At 44.7% G+C, this 23791-nt stretch overlaps 1 protein-coding gene and 1 long non-coding RNA gene across 8 annotated transcripts in view; one reads left to right on the forward strand and one right to left on the reverse strand.

The window, feature by feature from the left end:
* The first annotated feature begins 7372 nt into the window (after positions 1-7372).
* Positions 7373-14760, forward strand: LOC110741775. Its single transcript, XR_002518608.2, has 3 exons — positions 7373-7869; positions 11943-11980; positions 14582-14760. It is a non-coding gene; the product is annotated as an uncharacterized LOC110741775 (long non-coding RNA).
* Positions 14761-19841: 5081 nt separating this feature from the next.
* The window catches only part of MTCL1 (microtubule crosslinking factor 1), a 123230-nt gene continuing 119280 nt past the window's right edge, over positions 19842-23791 (reverse strand). For 5 of the 7 annotated variants that reach the window (XM_031658703.1, XM_031658702.1, XM_031658701.1 and 2 more), the window contains one exon: positions 19842-21012. In XM_031658703.1, the coding sequence (XP_031514563.1) occupies positions 20779-21012 (234 nt within the window). In that variant the 3' untranslated portion in view covers positions 19842-20778. Of the gene's footprint in view, positions 21013-23660; positions 23718-23791 lie in introns of all 7 variants that reach the window. The other 2 variants (XM_031658705.1, XM_009192396.4) reach the window with 1 other exon arrangement.

The following is a 23791-nucleotide window of genomic DNA, read 5'->3' on the forward strand; positions in this document are numbered from 1 at the left end:
TTTCTGTGGGGTCGGTGGTGATATCCCCTTTATCATTTTTTATTGCATCTACTTGATTCTTCTCTCTTTTCTCCTTTATTAGTCTCGCTAGCGGTCTATCAATTTTGTTGAGCTTTTCAAAAAACCAACTCCTGGATTCATTGATTTTTTGTAGGGTTTTTTATGTCTCTATCTCCTTCCGTTCTGCTCTGATCTTAGTTATTTCTTGCCTTCTGCTAGCTTTTGAATGTGTTTGCTCTTGCTTCTCTAGTTCTTTTAATTGTGATGTTAGGGTATCAATTTTAGATCTTTCCAGCTTTCTCTTGTGGGCATTTAGTGCTATAAATTTCCCGCTACATCCTGCTTTAAATGTGTCCCAGAGATTCTGGTATGTTGTATCTTTGTTCTCATTGGTTTCAAAGAACATCTTTATTTCTGCCTTCATTTCGTTATGTACCCAGTAGTCATTCAGGAACAGGTTGTTCAGTTTCCATGTAGTTGAGCGGTTTTGATTGATTTTCTTAGTCCTGAGTTCTAGTTTGATTGCACTGTGGTCTGAGAGACAGTTTGTTATAATTTCTGTTCTTGTACATTTGCTGAGGAGTGCTTTACTTCCAACTATGTGGTCAATTTTGGAATAAGTGCGATGTGGTGCTGAGAAGAATGTATATTCTGTTGATTTGGGGTGAAGAGTTCTGTAGATGTCTATTAGGTCTGCTTGGTGCAGAGTTGAGTTCAATTCCTGGATATCCTTGTTAACTTTCTGTCTTGTTGATCTGTCTAATGTTGACAGTGGGGTGTTGAAGTCTCCCATTATTATTGTATGGGAGTCTAAGTCTCTTTGTAAATCTCTAAGGACTTGCTTTATGAATCTGGGTGCTCCTGTATTGGGCGCATATATATTTAGGATAGTTAGTTCTTTTTGTTGAATTGATCCTTTTACTATTATGTAATGGCCTTCTTTGTCTCTTTGGATCTTTGTTGGTTTAAAGTCTGTTTTATCAGAGACTAGGATTGCAACCCCTGCTTTTTTTTGTTCTCCATTTCCTTGGTAGATCTTCCTCCATCCCTTTATTTTGGGCCTGTGTGTGTCTCTGCATGTGAGATGGGTCTCCTGAATATAGCATACTGATGGGTCTTGACTCTTTATCCAATTTGCCAGTCTGTGTCTTTTAATTGCAGCATTTAGCCCATTAACGTTTAAGGTTAATGTTGTTATGTGTGAATTTGATCCTGTCATTGTGATATTAGCTGGTTATTTTGCTCGTTAGTTGATGCAGTTTCTTCCTAGCATCGATGGTCTTTATACTTTGGCATGTTTTTGCAATGGCTGGTACCGGTTGTTCCTTTCTATGTTTAGTGCTTCCTTCAGGATCTCTTGTAGGGCAAGCCTGGTGGTGACAAAATCTCTAAGCATTTGCTTGTCTGTAAAGGATTTTATTTCTCCTTCACTGATGAAACTTAGTTTGGCTGGATATGAAATTCTGGGTTGAAAATTCTTTTCTTTAAGAATGTTGACTGTTGGCCCCCACTCTCTTCTGGCTTGTAGAGTTTCTGCCGAGAGATCTGCTGTTAGTCTGATGGGCTTCCCTTTGTGGGTAACCCGACCTGTCTCTCTGGCTGCCCTTAACATTTTTTCCTTCATTTCAACTTTGGTGAATCTGACAATTATGTGTCTTGGAGTTGCTCTTCTCGAGGAGTATCTTTGTGGCGTTCTTTGTATTTCCTGAATTTGAATGTTGGCCTGCCTTACTAGGTTGGGGAAGTTCTCCTGGATGATATCTTGAAGAGTGTTTTCCAACTTGGTTCCATTTTCCCCCTCACTTTCAGGCACACCAATCAGACGTAGATTTGGTCTTTTCACATAATCCCATATTTCTTGGAGGCTTTGTTCATTTCTTTTTCCTTTTTTTTCTCTAGACTTCTGTTCTTGCTTCATTTCATTCATTTGATCTTCAGTCATTGATACTCTTTCTTCCAGTTGATTGAGTCAGTTACTGAAGCTTGTGTATTTGTCACATATTTCTCGTGTCATGGTTTTTATCTCTGTCAGTTCGTTTATGGCCTTCTCTGCATTGATTATTCTAGTTATCCATTCTTCCATTCTTTTTTCAAGATTTTTAGTTTCTTTGCGCTGGGTATGTAGTTCCTCCTTTAGCTCTGAGAAGTTTGATCAACTGACACCTTCTCCTCTCAACTTGTCAAAGTCATTCTCCGTCCAGCTTTGATCCATTGCTGGCAATGAGCTGTGTTCCTTTGGAGGGGGAGATGCGCTCTGATTTTTTGAATTTCCAGCTTTTCTGCCCTGCTTTTTCCCCATCTTTGTGGTTTTATCTGCCTTTGGTCTTTGATGCTGATGACGTACTGATGGGGTTTTGGTGTGGGTGTCTTTTCTGTTTGTTAGTTTTCCTTCTAACAGTCAGGACCCTCAGCTGTAGGTCTGTTGGAGATTGCTTGAGGTCCACTCTAGACCTGTTTGCCTGGATATCAGCAGCAGAGGCTGCAGAAGATAGAATATTACTGAACAGCAAGTGCTGCTGTCTGATTCTTGCTCTGGAAGCTTCGTCTCAGGGGTGTACCCAGCCGTGTGAGGTGTGAGGTGTCGGTCTGCACCTAGTGGGGCATGTCTCCCAGTTAGGCTACTCAGCGGTCAGGGACCCACTTGAGCAGGCAGTCTGTCCGTTCTCAGATCTCAACCTCCATGCTGGGAGATCCACTGCTCTCTTCAAAGCTGTCAGACAGCTGTCAGACTCCACCCAGAGGTGGAGTCTACAGAGACAGGCAGGCCTCCTTGAGCTGCGGTGGACTCCACCCAGTTCGAGCTTCCCGGAGGCTTTGTTTACCTACTTCAGCCTCAGCAATGGCGGGCGCCCCTTCCCCAGCCTTGCTGCCGCCTTGCAGTTAGATCTCAGACTGCTGTGCTAGCAATGAGGGAGGCTCCAGGGGCGTGGGACCCTCCAGGCCAGGTGTGGGATATAATCTCCTGGTGTGCTGTTTGCTAAGACCCTTGGTAAAAGGCAGTATTAGGGTGGGAGTTACCCGATTTTCCAGGTGTTGTGTGTCTCAGTTTCCCTTGGCTTGGAAAAGGGATTCCCTTCCCCCTTGTGCTTCGCAGGTGAGGTGATGCCTTGCCCTGCTTCAGCTCTTGCTGGTTGGGCTGCACTAGCTGACCAGCACCGATTGTCTGGCACTCCCCAGTGAGATGAACCCGGTACCTCAGTTGAAAATGCAGAAATCACCCATCTTCTGTGTTGCTGGTGCTGGGAGCTGGAGGCTGGAGCTGTTCCTATTCGGCCATCTTGCTCCCGACCGATGCCTGGGTCTTGAGCAGCCATTTTGGACCATGAGTTGGAAGCTATCATGTTGAGGGTGATGGAGCTACAATGTAGAAGGAGCCTGGGTTCCCTTATGATCATAGCACTCTGTAACAGCCCTGTGTTGCCTACGTTTCTATGAGAAAGAAATAAGCCTCAATCTTGTTTAAGGCACTCTTCTTTTGAGTTTTCTGTCCTGCTAGCCATTTTCAATCCTAATGTCTACAGCCACAATCTCCTGTTGAACTGTCTTTTCTCCATTTTGTTTGTATTTCAATCTCCTTGAGACCTCAGTCCTGCTTCTTCCAAATTCTATCATGGTATAATTTCCTTCTTTATCCATACTTCTTTCCACCCTCCATAGCCCATGCAATATACATCATGAAGTGATTCAGTGTTACATGGTGACCTCTCATTCCATGGGCTACACAGAAATTGTTTGTGTCTTTGTGTCTATGCAATGGAGGGTCCCTTTGCAGATCGTATTTCAAAGGGAAGCCCAGTTTCTCTCATCACAGCAGCTACAGCCCAGGAGGACACCAATTTTTTCTTTCTCTGCAGAATCATCTCTTATTCTGAGTTGGGAGGATGCACTGGGGATCTCTTAATAAGCAGTGCCCTGGAATGAACGAGTGAATGATGTGAATGGAAGATGGATGGATGGATGGATGGATGGATGGATGGATGGATGGTGAGGTTGGGGCTGGACAGAAAGGTGGCTGAACAAACAGGAAGAAATAGTAATAATAAGAGTGAAACTGAGAATTGAGGCGGAGACATTGAACATCTCTATCATCTGGCTTGGCTGGCAGGATAGGCACTAGAGTTATCAGAGTCCAACAGTAGTTTCAAATACAGTTGGGGGCTGGGCACGGTGGCTCATGCCGGTAATCCCAGCACTTTGGGAGGCCGAGGCGGGCGGATCACAAGGTCAGGAGATCGAGACCACGGTGAAACCCCGTCTCTACTAAAAATACAAAAAATTAGCTGGGCACGGTGGCGGGCGCCTGTAGTCCCAGCTACTCAGGAGGCTGAGGCAGGAGAATGGCGTGAACCCGGGAGGTGGAGCTTGCAGTGAGCCGAGATCGCGCCACTGCACTCTAGCCTGGGCGACAGAGCGAGACTCTGTCTCAAAAAAAAAATTAAAAACAAAAAACAAAAAAACAAATACAGTTGGGATTTTATGCATACCCTACTCCAAGCCTGCTCATTTATTATACACTTATTGTAAGCTCTTCATGATAGCTTTACCTGCACAATTAATAGAAGAATGGATATTGGAGGGTAGCGATGAGGATGGGAATGAAATATGTGCCTATTGTATTTCTTGGAAGGTTTTGAGAAATGGGCTCATTCACACAGATCACCTATTTTTAACAAAATATCACCTTACAGAAGCACAGTGCTTGGCAAACATCAACGTGTTATGGCTCTTGGCCCTGGGCCACTGCAGATACTGGCCCTGCCTCTGTCCTTATGTCACCCACAGCATCTGGTGCAAGGGCTCTGACTTAAACTAGTTTGTTTGCAACCGTGCATGCGCCCGCTTTTCAAATTGCACCACAAAAAATTCCTGTTAGGAGTCATTGCTTTAACAAATGCCTGGGCAGGTTTTTGGTGTGTGACAGGTCTGGTGACAAAGCCATTAGCTTCATGAAGCTAGGAACCTGGTTTCCTCTGGTTCCTGCCATACGTCCAGCCCCTTGCAGAGCACCAAGCACAAGGTAGAGCTGAAATACTTGCCAAATGATTGCAGACAAGGGGCCACTGTGCAGGGACTGGGACAGGATTTGTCTCTCAGGACTAAGGGAGGTGTCTGTTTATAAGGTCTCTAGGTATGAACCCTTGACACACCACCCATGGGGCTTAATCGGTCTTACTTGAAGATGATGACAGGATTTGAATGTCTCATCTACTCTCTGATGTCATTACTGAGCTACCAGTAGAGTGGCCACACCTTTCCCCAAGCCTCTCGGGTGTCTCCCTGCCTTGTCTAACATGCTCTTCTGAATGTATTTGCTTGGATATGTGTCTCCTTCTTTTGAGTACAGGAACTAGGTTTTCTTTGACTTTGTGCCCAGAGTGTAGAAGAGTGACCAGTAAGGATGGGTACTCCTGAAATGTTGCTGAGTGAATGAATACGTGGACATGAAACCTCTCTGCCACCTTTCACCGATGGCCCCCAAGTGGGGCATGGGCAGGGAACAATAGTAGTAATGATGTATTTCTGGAGCTATTCAGAAGTGCTGCTGGGAGATTTCTGTATGGAATCAGGGAAGAGAGGCCGAGTCGCACGGAAGGAGCATGAGCTGGCTTGACTATAAGCATGGGTTTTGGGTCTGACGGTCTAGGATCTGAACTGCTGGTTCCACTCTTACTCCCTATAAATGACCTTACCTCTCTAAGTCTCCATTTCCTCATCTACGAGATGCTTAGGGGGAAAAAAAAAGATGCTTAGGATTGTTGTATTATATGAGATAATCTGTGGCACATGGTCAAGTGCTTAATAAATAATTGTTATCATGTTTATTATTGATTAAAAGACTTAGACATATTTGGCCCAGCCAATAATTCTGGGGACTAAGTGGAGGCGGTTTACTGGCGGTAGAGGGGAGAGGTGAGGTTTCTGACACTTCCTTTTCCTGTCTCCCCTTTCCCTTTAGTCTGGAATAGCTCAGGACCTGTTTTGATGTTTTCTGGAAGCCCCTCAAGGGGAATCTGAGGGTAGTGGGGCCCTCTGAGAGCCTCCCAGGGAGAGCAGTTAGTAGCTTCGCAAGCACCTTAGTGACAGGGAGAAGGCCTGAGCAAGGGAGAGTTGTAGACAGGGTTGAGAAAGTGACTGAGTGTGAAAAGTACTTCATTCAGGTCCCCAAGTCCTGAACAGTCAAGGAATGATGTGTGTAAAAGCACTCTGTGAAACCGTCAATTAGCATATGCACTGTAGTTATTAGCATTACAATATGCTTATTATCATGTGTGTGTTTATGCTAGGCAATGAGTCTTTCAGGTTATATGGCTTAGGCTATATTCTTTACATTTTATACTTTTTTATTTTATGTTTTAATTGTTCTTTCTTTCTTTAATTGTTCTTTAGAGACAGGGTCTCTCTGTCACCCAGGCTGGAGCGCAGTGGTGTGTGATCATAGCTCACTGCAGCCTCAAACTCCTTGGCTCAAGCGATCCTCCTGCCTTAGCCTCCTGAGTAGCTGGGACTACAGGCACACACCACCACACCTGGCTAATTTTTAAAATGTTTTTTGTAGAGACGGGTTCTTGCTATGTTGCCCAGGCTGGTCTTCAACTGGGGCTCAAGCAATTCTCCCACCTCAGCCTCCTGAAGTGCTGAGATTATAAGCATGAGCCACTATGCCCAACCTATTTTTTATTTTTTAAATTGACAAGTAAAAATTACATATATTTATGTTGTACAGCATGATGGGGTGGTTTTTTTTTGTTTTATTCTGTTTTGTTTTTTTGACAGGGTCTGGCTCTGCTACCCAGGCTGGAGTGCAGTGGTGCCATCTCAGTTCACTACAATCCCTGCCTCCCAGGCTCAAGTGATCCTCCCACCTCAGCCTCCCAAGTAGCTGAGACTACAGGTATACAACACCATGCCAGGCTAATTTTCTGTATTTATTTTTTTTAGAGATAGAGCTTCACCATGTTGCCCAGGTTGGTCTTGAACTCCTGAGCTCAAGTGATCTGCCCGCGTCAACCTCCCAAAGTGCTAGGATTACAGGCGTGAGCCACCGCATCCAGTGATATTTTGATATATGTATATATTGTGGAATGACTAAATCAACCTAAATAACTTGTCATTTACCTCACGTACTTATCTTTTTTGGTGTGATAAGAACATTTAAAATCTATTATCTTAGCAATTTTCAATTATACAGTACGTTGTTCCTAACCACAGTCACCATGTTGTATAGTAGATGTCCTTAACATATTCCTCCTAATTCCTCCTGATGTTATAGTTTGATCAACATCTCCTCAACCCACCACCACCTCTGCAGCCCCTGGTAACCTCTATTCTATTCTCTGCTTCTATGAGTTCAACTTTTTTAGATTCCACATATAAGTGAGATCATGTAGCATTTGTCTTTCTGGGCCTGGTTTATTTCACTTAAAATAATGCACCAGGTTCATCCATGTCTCAAATGACAGGATGTCCTTTTTTACATATTCCTTAAATTGTAATGTACTGACTCCCCCAAAATTAGGAATGAAAGTATTGGATCCAACAAGCATTTATTGAAGGTCTCCTAAACTTATGCAGAGCACTGTGAGGTCACAAGGAAGAGGCTGCTCCTGTTTCCATGGTGTCTACAAGCCAGTGTGCCCATGAAGCCATAATTTGTTAATTCATGGTTCCAGCCAGGCCAGTAAGTTGCCTTAGCTTTCCTGTCACTGCACGCGGCAGAGCGGCATCAGCCTGCGGAAGCCGGAAGCGGAAACCAGCCTTCCCTGGCAAGTGTGCAGCTGCCTGCTGGGCTGCACCACCTGTCTGGACGCACACAAGGTGCGCTTCTGCCCTGGGGAAGGAGATCTTGTCATCTTAAATGCAGAGGCAGAGGTAGGTGTTCTGGCCTCTGACGCACATGCCCCATCCGCTGCATTTTATCTGCCACCTGGTGCAGTGATTTAAAGCTCATTTTATGCTTTGTTGAAATGCCAGAGTAATGTGTTAACCGGTTGTGGCTACTGATGCTTCTAAGTGACGTCTGCACGACATTGCTAGGCAACAAGGCGGGCTCCTGCACCTCACTGGGCCACTTGCGTCACTGCCCTGCCTGCTGCCCCCTGGGTGCTGCTGTCATGCTTAGGTGTTAACTGCAGCCCTTGCTTTGACTGCCACGGATGCACTTTTCTGCCTGTCTGATCTCACAGACGGCAAGTTAATCATTGGATTGAACCTTGAAACTATTGGTTTTGAGGCTGCTTTATGGGGCATTTGTGCCTTGAATACAGTGTCCCAAATTTCGTTTTTAAAACATCGGCTTGGTTCTGGCTCCTCCCCTAAGTGGGGCAGGGTAAATTTAGATGAGATCTGTCATGGCTCTGATACTTCAATTCAGTTTAGATTTGACTTTTAGGGACACAGCGTTCTCAGGGGGATGATACTTTTGCTTTGTTATTTGGAGTGTTTGCAGCCAATACGGTCTAGGGGTGACCTTGTTCACATTCAAGGTGGAGCCAACAAGGCAAGAAGTGACTGGTAGGTCTCTTCTATGGCCAAGAGAATGGTGACTTTCCATGTGCAGAAATCCCTTCCACATTCTTGGGGGCATCAAAATTACCAACACAGGCAGTTAGTCCTGCAACCCTGTAGCTCCTTGCCTCTGCAGGGGAAATTTTGCCTTAGCTCAGTTGTGGCTGTTCCAGAGTTCCTAGGTAGGGGCAGCTTAGGGGTTTCATTCTAATTGAATGAGGACGAGGGAATTTCTGGAAATGGTAGTGTCACTCTATGTAGCGGGGAAAAGTCAATTGTTCATGTCCAGCTATAGGAGTAAGAGGATGATGGAGATGAGAGAAGATGAGCTGAATACTTGTCTTCCTTGCCCTAAGGTTTCAGCCCTCACACAGGGTGGGGCCTTGGTGGGGCACCTGGGGCGATGCACTGGTGACATCTTGTTAGTGATGAACACACATTTTAAGTAAACAAAGTAAACCTGTGGTCCTAAGGGTGCTGGGTACCCCATCTAGTACTGTGGTTGTATACTTTTCTTCACACATTGGGTCAAAGTATTATATATACTTCAGGGTGTAGAAGTGCTTTAGGCAAATTCCCTATCTTCTCCATAAGCCATTCAGCAAATATAATGATGTGTCAGTAGTGTCTGAGTTCATCCTTCTGTGTCACGAGTTATGTGAAGATTTAACAGGCCATGATCCCTTTAGAAATGGTACCACATTAATAAAAGAAACAGTCATCAGTAGCTATTGCTTTTCTAGAATACACTGAGGAAAGGATTCTGGTCAAATAGGTCATTTGGGGCTATTTTGCAACCTTGAAAAGAGATGAAATTAAGTCAATGAAATTCAAGACATGATTTAGTCTACTGAGCTCCAGAGCAGAAGCAGGTGAGCTGAGATGGGCCCAGGTCCACCATGACAGCCTACATGTGTCCTTTAGTGAGGCTGGTTCAACAGTGTGCAGCCTGGCTCCGTTTGCTTTCCCAGAGGGGTGGTTAGTGCAGTGGGTTTGGGTCAGTTTGCAAGTACCTGGTCAGTATAGCATTGGTGTGAAAGCCTGCTTTGCCAGTTATTACTGCGTAATCTTGAGACAGCCAGATACCTTTCTGATTCTCAGTTCCTGTAGCTATAAAATAGGGCAGTCACCTTGATTGGCAGTTGACTGGGAGAATTCAATGAGACAATAGTAACTTGCACTTGTTGAGCAGTTCTCATGTGACAGGCCCTGCACTGACTCACAGCCTCATTAGTCCCTCAGAGCCACCTTGGAAAGGTGCTGTCATTCTCCCACTTGACAACATGAGAAAACTGAACTCCAGAGAGGGCAAGGAACATGCCCAAGATCACACAGTATGGTAGGGAGAATTTGCACCCATGTTTGTCTGACCAGACCTCAAACTCTTAAATCTGCTTGCCGCCATGGCTCCCAAATGTTGCTGCAAAGTAGAATTACCTGGGGAGCTTTAAAAAGTTCTGATGCCCAGATCTCACCCTAGACCACTTACATCAGGAGGTCTGGGGTGGGGCCAGGCACTTATTTATTTATTTATTTATTTATTTATTTATTTATTTATTTTTTGACAAGGTCTTGGTCTGTCACCTAGGCTGGTAGCATGATAGTGTGATCATTGCTTACTGCAGCCTCAAACTCCTGGACTCAAGTGATCCTCCCGCCTCAGCCTCTGGAGTAGTTAGGACTATAGCTATGCATCACCACACCTGGCTAATTGTTTTATTTTTTGTAGAGATGGAGTCTCACTATATTGACCAGGCTGGTCTCAAACTCCTGGCCTCAAGGGATCCTCCCAAAGTACTAGGATTACAGGCATGAGCCACTGTGCCTGGCCTGGCATCAGGGGTTTTTGAAGCTCCCCTGGTGATCCAGCGTGCATTATAGTTTGGGAACCACGTGCTTAAGAAATTCTCCTCTACTGTTGATCCTAGCTGCTCATTAGAGTCACCAGGGGAAACATTTAAAATATTACCAAAAGCCACAGCCAAGAGATTCTGATTTGCTTGGTCTGGGATGGAGCCTTAAGTCACTCCGGATGATTCTAAGATGCAGCCAGGTAGACTGCTGTGCCACATTATAGGGAAAGCACCTGGCACTAGTAAGCAGCTAGAGAATGTGGGCAGTTATTGAAAGTATGTATAAAATGAAGATTTGGTAAGGATGTTCTTAAGGTCCATTCCAACCTGCATTTGTAATTCCCTAGGAAAATTGCTGTTCACCTTTGTCTCTGTGTTCTGGTTCAAGGGAGGAAGGCAACCTGTACTTCTCCAACAAGTGTTTGGAGGAAAAAGGAATAAGGGTAGGAGCAGCATCCTGGGAATATTTAGCCCAGTCTCTTGTGCCTCATACATGTAGTTAGTTCACTAGTGAGCTCAATTCTACTTTCATCTACCTTCTTAGCCAAAGGAACTGAAAGTTTCTTTTATTATTAAGTCAGAGAATTGAGTAAGGGAGAAAAAAACTTTGGAGAGCTTTAAATTCTTTTACCTCTGTTAATCTGAAGTGGCATTTTTATATGCTGTGGAAATTCTATCTTCTGCTTTGATTTATTTCCCTGATGTTACTTACATATGTATTTCCATTTTTTTAGACAGTTATTCAGTCAGGATTGGCCAAGTTATGCCGCATTAATGAACAGTTCCCCAAATCTCAGTGGTATAACGCAGTAAGAGCTCATTTTTCACTCATGCTTCATAAAGTGGGTGCACGTATCCCAGTCACTGAGGGATCCCCTCATGTGATGCTTCTACAATTGCTGAAGCAGAAAAAGGAACATGGTAAGTGGGCATTGGCTCTAAAAACTTCCTGCAGGAAGTGACAGTGGCTACTGTTCACATTTTATTGACCAAAGAACTGTACCTCACTTCAAAGGGCAGTGGAAAAGTGTGATTTTATTATGTCTTCAGAGGGAGCAAATAGAATATTTTGAGCCGCTCTAATGAGTAACACAACAAAATTTATATATATATATATCTCCTTTTTGTTAGCACTACCCTGAGAACTTTGGCACCTGTCTAGAGTGTATCTTGCAAGTAAACAGCCACAAACCCACAAGACAGTATGGATATTGCTGCCGATGTCAGTAGGACATGCTGAGGGAAGTTGACATGAACTGATGGGAAGCAAGGAGGGAGAGTTTTTTTATGGGACTAGGATGAAAGGTGACTCTTCCTACACAATGCCATAGAAGGTGGTGTGCCTAAAAAGGAGTGAACTGGTGTTCTGCTAGGGCATGCACTGCACGCCGCCAGCTGTTACTAAGGGATTTCTATGTGAGGATGGATGGCAGGGTCCTGGGTATCAGGAGGGCTGAGCTCCTTTTCCCCACTCTGGTTTTGTATTTATCTTGAAAACCCCCAAAGGAGTAAAATGCATACCCTACGTAGTACATTTGAAATTTTCTCTCACTCTTTCTGTTCCCTCCCCATTTCTACCTGCAGAAATCTTATGCGTTCAGCAAAGGACTCTTACCAAACAGGTCAGTGTAAGGTCTTCCTAGACCATCCTCCCAGACAGAATGAAGCCCTTTAGGTGCTCACTGTATCCTTACATATACTATTATAGCACTTATATTGTGTTATAATTTGCCATTTATACCATTACTTCATTTAACAAAATTTAGTACCAGGTACTATTCTAAGTGCTTAACCAGTATTATCTTGTTTAGTCCTCATAACCTGCCTAACAGTGATTACTGTTATTACTTCCGTTTTGCATATGAGATAATTGAGGCTCAGGAGTAGGTACTTTCCACAAGGCCATTGGGTGAGAAAGCACTGGAACAGGATTGGAGCCCAGGTAATTGGACTCCCTCAACTAGGTCAGGAGCCCCTGGGGAGCAGGTAGGTCATGGTTAGCTTTGTTTCCTCACCAGGCTAGCTCAGTACTTGGCCATTAGGAGTGTTTATTAGGTGAACAAGCACAGTAGTGAAACCTGTTGATGGACCATAACTTGATTAGCCTGTTTCCAAATTTTACGGTATTGTACTGCTACAAATATATTGTATAAATTAGTTTGATTTCATTGGGGTTATTTGGGGTAAATTCCCTTAAATGAAATGACTCAAGAAATATAAGCAGCAGTTTTATAGATAATTGCTTACATCACCCTCCCGAGATTTGGAATTTATCATTCCAACAGCTACTTTCAGGTACTTTTATCATTGTGTCCTCAGTGCTTTGTTCTTATTCTAACCAATTTGAAATGATATTTATAGGGGACCACATGGGCTGGGATTGGCCTGTAGACCTGGGGCCACTGATGACTGATGAGTTCACTCTAGGATTACCATGGGAATTATGAACTTTTATTTGGATTCCCGGACCCCTGTTGAAGTTTATTAGCTCACTGGGAAGTTAGAGAAGGCCCCGTCTTTGAAATGGGGTGGGTTTTTTTCAATCTAATACACAGAACTGGGGCCTTTCAATCTAATAGACAGAACTGGGGCCTTTCAGTTTAATAGACAGAACTGGGCCTAGGAAAAAGCAGCAGTCTTTCTTTGTGTTCCTTTTCTGTTCTCTCCGATTAGATTGTGCAGTAGCACCGAGAGCTGTGCCTACCAGCCCCACCCCCTACCCTACCAGCCCCACCCCCAGAGACCTCAGTTGTCCCCTCCTGAAAAAAAAATTAAAGAGAAGGAACTCATTTTTACCAAATTATAAATGACTGACGGTAGTTTGGAAGCACCAACCTAAAAGTTGGAGAAGGGGATCGCACCTTAAAAGAAACAAGGCAGACAGGCCTGTGAACCTTGCTGTGTAATCCTGTGCCCTGAAAACAATGGGGTTTAGAAGGTTCTTCTTGGCCCAAGGCCATCTGCAGGAAGCCTGGCCTGGACTGAGAGGCAGCAGCAGAATAACCAAGGGCTTCCTTCAGTTTCTGGCTGAACAGCTGGGGTAGATTCTGGAGTCTGGCAGCGGGGCCTGCTAGAGCGTGGTTCCCGCCAAGCAGCATGCAGCTGGCCTGGTGGTGGTGAGGCCGATAACAGCAGCAGAAAACCTGTTTGAGCCATCATTGGTGCTTCCCTGGGTCAACACCACAGCCTTGTGTCTGGAAGCCTTCCAATCTCATCCACTTCTAATCCCCAACACTGTAATCTAAAAGTACAGATCACATTATGTAACTCCTTGCTTTTTATCTTCCAATGGGTTTTTTTTTCCCCTTGCCTAGAACAAAATCTAAACCCTTTACTGTGGACCACTAGGCCTCTTCTAAGCCCCCTGGCCCCTCCTCCTGCCCCTCTCTGGTGCCCTTGCCCACCTTGCTGTGACCACAGTGGCCTTTGTCCACTTCCTGGAACACACCAAGTTCATGCCCCCCAACCCATCTCCACTTTGCACCAGCTCTTCCCTCTACCTGGCAGACAGATTCTTGTTCTGTCTGAACAAGAAGCCTCTTAGTTCTCTATCCCACTTAGCCTTGTTTGCTGTGTGTTTCTCATAATTAAGCTCCACAAGGCAGGGAGCTTGTCTTTTCTGTATATATCTCTGGTGTTCGCAATTCTTAGAATGGTATCTTGCACACAGGTTTGTAAACAACAAACCTTAATCCTTACAATAGCCCTGGGAAGTATTACTGTTGCTGTTTCTCAAATAAGTCTTGGCTGGTTGCATGTAATCCCAGGCTCATGCCTGTAATCCCAGCACTTTGGGAGGCTGAGGCGAGTGGATCACCTGAGGTCAGGAGTTCAAGACCAGCCTGGCCAATATGGTGAAACCCTGTCTCTACTAAAAATATAAAAATTAGCTGGACATAGTGGTGCATGCCTATAATCCCAGCTGCTTGGGAGGCTGAGGCAGGAAAATCATTGCTTAAACCCGGAGGCAGAGGTTGCAGCGAACTGAGATTGCGCCATCACACTCCAGCCTAAGCAACAAGGGCAAAACTCTATATCAAACAAAACAAAAACAAAAACAAGTATTAAAGAGATGGCCTGAGGTTGCATTACTTTAAGTGTGTGAACCAGGGTTCAAATCCAGATTTGTCACTCTCAGTGCCACTTGATTTTAGTGAACCAGAGTGTACTAAAGACCTACAGTCATCAAATTCACTCAAGTGACGAGTTTGTTTATGATTCAGAGCCTAATTTCCTGCTGTACTGGATTCTGATACACACTGCATCCAAAGAATGATGCTGAAAGGACCAAATGCAATCAGAGAAGAGCATGACAAGTATAAAATATCTACTGGTGGTCTCTTGAAACAACTAAGATGAAAGATTTAAGATTAAAGACACCAAAGTGCCTTAATCATGTAAACTGATTGTTGATTCACTGTGAATTACCTCCTTTGGGGGGAATGCTTAAAGATGTTTAAGGTAACCAGCCAGGTGCAATGGGTCACACCTGTAATCCCACTGCTTTGGGAGGCCAAGGTAGGAGACCAGCCTGGGCAACATAGTGAGACACCCTCCCCCTGCTGAAACAACCCTCCTCCCCTACCACCCCTGCCCACAGAATACATTTTTTTTTAAAGTTAGTTTGTTGTGGCAGTGTGTCGCTTGAGCCTGAGAGCTGTGATAGTGCCACTGGACTCCAGCCTGGGTGACAAAGTGAGACTATCTCTAAAAATAAGTAAATAAAATAAGGTAATCAAAGGTTTTGTTTTAAAAATACACACATACCATCACCAATGAATGGATACATAAAAGTGGAATATTATCCAGCCTTATGGAAAGAATGATACATGTTACAACATGGATGTGATAGTGGCAGGAGACAGGCAAATGCCCAGGCAGATGGGGCAGGTCCCTGGTGAAATCCCACCTCCAAATAAAAGACAGTTAAAGCCTGAAAGCCAAGCTAAAAGTCAAATCCATGAACCGGATTGAGAACCTGTCTTCCCATTTGGCAGGCTTTCCTTTGATTGATCCCCACCTTTCACCTATTTTACATATACCTACCCTTTCCTAATTGGTTTTCTACACTGTCATGCCCACCTTTGAGCACTGCCTTTGTTTTGACATTTTTTGCAAACTCACAAACCAGTCAGCACACATTCCCTATTCTGAGCCCATAAAAGTCCCGGACCCAGCTACACTGAGAGAGAAATCACCTAACCATAGAGGTGGGGGACCACCCCCATGTCCCCTCTCTGCTGAGAGCTATTCCATCACTCAGTAAAATTCTAATCCACCCTCCTCCCCTTCAAATTGTCAGTATATCTTTATTCTTCTTGGACATGGGACAAGAGTTCAGGAACTGCCAAACATGGGTATAAGCTATAACACAGGCGGGCTGAGTGGGCGGGGCACCTCCAGTGGCAGGCCCAGGCTGAATGAGGCCTGGGCAGCAGCAGGGCATCTCTGGCCATGGAGGTCCCTGGTTGGCAAAGTGGCTGAGAAAAATCCTGCATCAGATGAACCCTGATAACTTTATGCTAACTGAAAGAAGCCAGACACAAAAGGCTGCGTGGTACATGATTCCACTTATATGAACTATCCCAAATAGGCAAATCCATGGAGACAGAATTAGATGAGTGGGTGCCAGGGGCTGGGTGCACTGACTGCTTAATGCATATGGGGTTTCCTTTCAGGTGATGACAATATTCTGTAAGTAGATAGTGGTAGTGATTGTACAACATTGTGAATGTACTAAATCCCACTGAATTATACACTTTGAAATGGCCAGAATGATAAATATTATGGGTATTTTACCTCAGTTTAAAACCGTGAACTGGAAAATAGAAAATGATAGTTGTACTTCTTAGTTGCTTTTTATTTATTTATTTATTTTTGAGACGGAGTCTCGCTCTGTCGCCCAGGCTGGAGTGCAGTGGCCGAATCTCAGCTCACTGCAAGCTCCGCCTCCCGGGTTTACACCATTCTCCTGCCTCAGCCTCCTGAGTAGCTGGGACCACAGGCGCCTGCCACCTCGCCCGGCTAGTTTTTTGTATTTTTTAGTAGAGACGGGGTTTCACCGTGATAGCCAGGATGGTCTCGATCTCCTAACCTCGTGATCCGCCCGTCTCGGCCTCCCAAAGTGCTGGGATTACAGGCTTGAGCCACCGCGCCCGGCCATTAGTTGCTTTTTAAACAAAATACATAAGCATAACTCTATCATGCTTAATAAAATGCAGAGATCTAACGTACAACATAAGGACTATAGCTAATACTGTATTGTATTTGGGATTTTTGCTAAAAGAGTAAATTTTAGGTGCTCTTGCCATGACTATGTGAGATGTTAATATGTTAATTGCCTAGTCATTTTACTTTGTATATGCATATCAAAACATCATGTACACCTTAAATATATACAATTAAAACTAAATTAAATTTAAAAAATAAGGAGTTTGTAAACCTTACATTCATTGTACAGGAACAAAAAGGGTGAAACAAACGTATTACATAAGAATTGCAAGCCATTCTACAGGAAAAAAAGGTTGAAGCAAATGTGTTTAAGAAATAGAATTATGATGTACACAGATATAAAACATAGATGCGTAATACTGAAAATGCTAACATGTTACCTTCTGATAAAAAGAGAGGGTGAAATGTGGCCACTATTGCCCAATTTGGCTGCAGTTGGACCAGAAATGTCTCTGGGCTGCTGGTGCTGGCTGTTACCCAGGGGGCAGGGCACGCCTGGTGTGTGAGGTCTGTGGCTATGTTTGAGGAATCTTTTGCTGCTTTCTTTAGGGCATAAAAGCAACTGGCACATTCATGGCAGCTCATGGAGCCATTCCCTTCAGGCAGCTGCTCCCCTTTCACAGCCATGTGTGACCCACATAGCAGCCTTGGCATTCATCTGGACAGTGGTGTGGAAAATGATTTCATCCTACTGTCTTGCCTGGCCTTTAACAGTTGGAGTGCTTCCACCCTAGACTTAAGAATACATATACCCAACTTTTAGAAAATGAATGCTAGGAGAAGTTCCCAGATGGCTTTCAAGGCACTGGTGCTGCCAGATGTGGCTTTTTTGATGAAAGTTCTGCTCCCAGCCTAGTTCCTGCATCACTGCCCAGTGCGACCTGTGTCTATTCCTGCCCCTCACACCTCTGCTCCTCCCATCTCCCATTGCTTCTCTTCCTGCACATTGAAATGCTTCCCGTACTGCCAAGCCCAACTCAAGCCCTACTGTACTTAGAATTTCTACCACACCATTTTTGCATTTTATTGTTTTTGTGCCTGGGAATTTTACCTCTTCCAACCAACTGGCAAGTTTTTTGGTGGTCAGAGCTTTTTCCTTGCAATTTTGGGGTGTCCCACAGTGGTATATAGCCTTTACTGCCTTCCTGACACCCTCTATTGTAATTGCACCCTGATTTTCCTTTGCTGGGTCTTCCTGTCACCACGATTGGCTCAGAGCCAGACATGAGACTTAAGCCCTACCAAATGAGAATCATTGGTCCTGCGCTTTCACTGCAGCTCCTGGTAAGAGATCCCCTTTCTCTAGGAGTTGCTAAACTAATAGGAGCAGCTGGGGACCATCGTTGCCAATTTTTGTGATGCTTGTCTGAGAAGAAAGCCACACAGAGTGTGGAGACCGAGCAAAGTCCTGATAGCATGGTTTGAGGCTCTCAGGCATGAGAGCCACAACTTCCCATCTTGTTGGTGGCTGGTTGCTTCCAATTGAAGGACTACCAGTATACCTCCCGGCATTTGCAATCTGCACAGAATAGGCAAAGAATATTTACTGACTGATTGTTTGCAGGTATATCTAGAGTGGTAAAGTGAAATATTTATATTTTGCATTTACTGGAAGTTTTTACAGGCACAATGGCTCATGCCTGTAATCCCAGCACTTTGGGAGGCCAAGGCGGACGGATCCTCTGAGGTTGGGAGTTTGAGACCAGCCTGACCAACATGGAGAAACCCCCTCTCTACTAAAAATACAAAATTAGCTGGGCTTGGTGGCGGGTGCCTATAATCCCAGCTACTCGGGACTGAGGCAGGAGAATCTCTTGAACTCGGGAGGCGGAGGTTGTGGTGAGCTGAGATCACGCATTGCACTCCAGTAGGGGCAACAAGAGCGAAACTCCATCTCAAAAAAAAGTTTTTAGGCCAGGTGCAGTGGCTCATGCCTGTAATCCCAGCACTTTGGGAGGCCAAAGCGGGCGGATCACGAGGTCAGGAGATCAAGACCAACCAGCTGACGTGGTGAAACTCTGTCTCTACTAAAAATACAAAAAATTAGCCAGGCATGGTGGCGGGTGCCTATAGTCCCAGCTACTCGGGAGGCTGAGGCAGGAGAATGGTGTGAGCTTGCAGTGAGCTGAGATCATGGCACTGCACTCCAGCCTGGGTGACACAGCGAGACTCCGTCTCAAAAAAAAAAAAAGTTTTTGTTGTGGTAAAATCTACATGCCTTATCATTTTAACCATTTTTAAGTGTACAACTCAGTGGCATCAAGTATATTCACTGTGCACCATCACCACTGCCCATTTCCAGGACTTTTTCATCACCCCAAACTGAAACTGCGTACCCATTACACACCATTCCCCATTCCCTCCTCAAACCTTGTAACCACCGTGTTACTTTCTCTCTTTGAATGTGACTACTCTTGATATATAAACAAGATACATGGAACCATACAATAATTGCCATTTTGTGATCGGCTTATTTCACTTAGAATAATGTCCTCAAGGTTCATCCATGTTGTAATATGTCAGAATTTACTTTTTTTTTAGGACTGAATAGTATCCCTTTATATGCATATACCACATTTTGTTGATCCATCCATCCGTCAATGGACAACTGAAGTGTTTCCACCTTTTGGCTATTATGAATAATGCTGCTCTATTGGTTTTTATTTTTTGAAAATATTTCAGTTTAAGGATGAAGCTGTGGTAATGCTAGGATAGCCTATTACATTAGCTCATCTAGATAAGAAGAAAACTGTTGGGTTAATGAAGTGTTCAATGAAATATTAAAGCCAGAAGCTTCAGCCTGAAATCATTCTTTTTGGGCTCTTCAGTAGCATCACTTCTTTGTAGGCTTCTACTCCACCAAACACTGAGAGGCGGGCGACATCTCAGGATCAGAGGTGGAAAGGCCTCTCCTGGCGTTACTGGCCACTCCCTCTCTCCTAACGAGCAGAGCCGGGAGAGAGGCCGGGCACACTCGGACTTGTAGGTAACCAGTTTCCTCACATCCCTGCCCACACCACAGTTTTGGCTTTTCAACAATAAAGCCGTCTCTCCATCCTAGGACTCTCTTACAGAGAACAGTAAAACTGCAGCATGATCAGGTACCCAAAGCGTGCATTCCCCGCAAGATAGATCAGCAGCTGTTGTCTCTTTCCATGATCTCTCTCCCTCATTCCTGTAGCCACGGAAAACTTTCCATCGGAGTCCTTAGGAAGAGATGGAGGGTGTGTGAAATGAGAGCCCGAGACACGCTGCCATCTCGGAAGGGCTTTATTTCTACTTCATCACGGTCTCATACAGACTCAGAGGCACCAGCACGTGTTTCCATTTGGTATCCTCGTGCCTTTTTGTCGTGTTTTCCCTTAAGAAAACTTGGAGTAAACTCTGTACACTGCCAGTTAATCTTTTCACAATAATTTAAAAATGTTGCTGTTGGATCATCGATGCAAGAAGACCAACAATAAAAGTACAGTACAAGGAAATTCACAACGTATTACAGTGGAACAGACTGAGTCACATTTAGGTGATGGCGAGGACACAGTAGCGGTATATACATGCACCCGAAGACGTGCAAGCCAAGTAGGATAATACAAGGATCATACAGTGAAGTTTCTAAGCCCACTGAGGGCTTTGTACCTTTTCAAAAACGTCCTGTATCCCCTCCAGTATACAGAATATCTGTCTTGTCTACTGGCTTCATGGCTTTTTCGCTACAAAAAGTTCACTGAATCAGACAGTCTGAAGCATTAAAAAAGTCTTAAAAAACAGTAACACTGATAAAATAAAATTAACTTAATCCACTCTAATTCAACATGGAAATAAACTGAACCAAAATGTAACAGGGCAAATTTAACAGAGAGGCAGTCAGGCATTGACAGCAAGGGTGTTCAGAATCTCTTAAAATGTACATTTTTTAAAACTTTTATTTTTAAAATCTATTTATACCTTATTTACCTTTTCATTTAATATACTGTGTGTAAAAAAGATGGAGACAAAAATAGTTTTCTGAGCTATGAAAAAAATTAAGTTATTACAGGCACATTTACTGTTTCATTCTAGAAACATCTCAGTTTCACAGGTTGAACATTCAGCAGCTGTGTGTTTTTAAAAAACATTCTTTGACCTTGAGAAAACTAGATCTCTCCTTTTGGGCAGAGTTTTGTTCATGGCGATGGTGTGGTTATGCAAATTACAGTGAATTATACTGTGATAATCCATGCAAGCTTGCATCACGGTGTGGCTGCTCCTCAGGCGGCTCCTCGCCACCATGCTCCTCCAAGGACGTCGGGTCTCCGGGTGACTGAGGCTGTGAGGCAGTGGGGGAATGTGGGGCCCACCGGGACGGAGGGCGACGGTTTGCTGGTCTCTCGGGCCTGGAGAAGCAGGGCTCTAGGGATGGAGCTAGTGCAGAACAAGGTAGTTCCTTCAGAGCCGAGAAAGGGAGACAGGGTTACTCAGACCGGCAGTGTCACCAGCGGATGATTCCCCCAAACACACTTCTCAACAGACTCAAGTGAGATGAAGTACACACCACAGGCAACTCGTGAATATTAACGACGTTCTATGCTCATGCAGAATAACTTAAAATAATAAAGAATTCAACACATGTGACATGATCAGTGACATGAATGGGAAGAGACCAATTATGATTAAACACAGCAATATTGTGAGATGAGTCAGCTTGCAAAGCTCCTTTAGAATTGGGCTGGGGTATACAGAAGACATGGCAGAGTGACTGTGGCAGCGGTCTCCACAGGCCACTTCAGCAGATTCCCATCTGGTAGATCTCTTCCTTTGGTCCTTTAGAGTGATCTATTTAGTGACAGTGGACAAATGAACTGGTCCTATAGGGCCTGGATCTACTGGGAGCCCACAAAGAGACCTCTGATTTCATTCAGCTGTGTTAGCAACGGCAGTCGTCTTAAACGAACTCTGCTACTGTTTATTTGAAATTGACTGGCAGTAGATTAAACAAACTCCCACAACATGGCAAAGATGCTGCAGGCAGAAATTTTAATTTGGGTCTAGTTTTCTTTAATGACTCTTCAATTACAGCAGCATTTTAAAAAAGTAGAATCAGAATGTACTGGTAGTTTTGTTTCAGGCATCCTAATATTCTGAGAACAGGTGACGCAAGACACATTCAACCATGTGCAAATCACCTAGAATCCTATTCTCAAGCTACTTTGTTTTTAAAGAATGTTGAGTTCCTTGTCCTTACTCTACATGTTACAAAACCAGGACACCCAAACTTGGAATTTGCTGATATACAGAAATGTAAAAAGCTGTGGCATGAGGAAACTGAGCTGCCCAGCGTGAAGCCCGCTGGCTGGAATGACAAGACACTGGACGCTGAGGTGAACTGAATGGAAGGCACAGGAAGGATGACAGAGAACAAGGACTCTCAAAGAAAGGAAGTGAGTTGGAGGATGTAAAAAGATGTGACAAGCAACTGAAAAGACCAGGATGAGGACAGCCCAGCCAGTGGTGCAGGGGAGCAGCAGTGGGGGGACAGATGGCTGCACGGAATGGGCAGTGTCACTCGGGAGAAGATGGAACATGGCAGAGACAGCATGGCCCAAGGAGAGCGTGGGAGCCACAGGCTTCCAGAAGAGCAATGGGGCCAGTGGTTTCCCTGCCTCCCTCTGGGGTCAGCAGACAAGGAACAGTGGCCCTGGAGCCTATGCTTCATGCTCCTTGCTGCTTTTGTGGCTGGCACTTCACACGGCCACAGGCAGAAGATTCTGTTCCCAAAGCATTATGCTAACAGTACCGTGACAACCAGAAACACCTCTCCAGTTAAAACTCCACCAGCCACCAAGATGCAGACTAACTCAAGGTGCTCCTGTGTCATCTCACCACAGCCCACAGTGCTTGGCTGGGACACACGGTTTGGGAAATCTGTATCTGTTGTGTGTCTGTGCTCCCCTTGTTGTAAGAGGAGTGTGTGTGTTGTGTATTGTATATCTGTTCGGTGTGTGTGGTGTGTCGGTGAAGCTGCTGTCATAGGTCTATCTGACACCACTGTGTCCCGTTCCTCCTGGCCGGTGCTGAAGAGCAGGCTTTGTATGAGACCATTCAGTACCCCCTTTGCCAGCCTCTGCTTGTGAAGGAAGAAACGTTGTGAGTCTGCATTCAAGGGAATGAACCTTTTCCTTAGTAACACGCCAGCGTGTACAAGCAAATGATGCTGTGCTTTCCTGAGAAGCCACTGTGGTCGCTGCATGGCATCTTGTCCTGGGATGCTGCCCCTGTAGCACGTTTCTGGGAAATGGCCCTCCCCCTGTGTTCCTTGTCATTTTTTTCACGGGGACACGTCTGTTGTATTTGACAACAGATACTTTTGTACTTAACACTTCGAGTTAAGGCCAGTGGATGAGGTGAGTGGATGACTATATCCTTGATCAAACACAAAGTATATCTTTTCTCATGTGCTTTGACTCAGACTCTGAAAGCAATTCTGAGAGACGTTCTCAAGATATCTGGAGTGGGGATGGCTTTGTTCTTTATTCATTCAACAAATATCTATTGAGCATCTACTCTGTCACTTACGGTGCTCACTTGGAAGGTCAAGATATATTTGGGCTTATTCCTTGTGGTATGATTGTTGAAAAATTAAAAAAAAGCCTTATCGCATTAGGGTCCCACCTCATTTCAGCACATGCCAGTGCACATATGTAAGCAAAATGTTGGTAACCAGTCCTGGGTGGCTGGGCCCAAAGACCCCCTCAGGCAAGACCCCTGTGCCTAGGATGTCCCCTCCTGGCCAGTATCTACTCAGTTCTCTGAAAGCAAATTGGCTGCAAATGTACAAAAGTACAGAAATCTCAGCAGAATCTCTATAACCTAAAAACCCTTCTTTGCACTGAGTGGTCAACCCTCTCGCAGGGCAGATGAGTCTCTGGCCCTGTCAATCTGTTGCTGGGTTTAGGGGAGCCTCCTGGAACCCGGGGTGAGCGAGGGTGCCACCACTGGGCAGAACTCCCTTAGGCGATGAGTGTCGGGTGCCAACTGCGAGTTACACAACACGAGCTCTCCAGACAGTGGGGAAACAAGGAAGAAAGCACTTACAGCGTGAGGCAGGCAGGGCTAGAGTCCCCAGGGGGCAGTTAGTAAGACAGTTTGGTTCTGGACAGAACAGACAGAGAAAGAAGAGAAAAGCAAGAAGGTTGGAAAGTGTTTTTTAAACAGGAGAACAATAA

Source organism: Papio anubis, chromosome 19 (assembly GCF_008728515.1).
Source record: "Papio anubis isolate 15944 chromosome 19, Panubis1.0, whole genome shotgun sequence".
Taxonomy (NCBI): domain Eukaryota; kingdom Metazoa; phylum Chordata; class Mammalia; order Primates; family Cercopithecidae; genus Papio; species Papio anubis.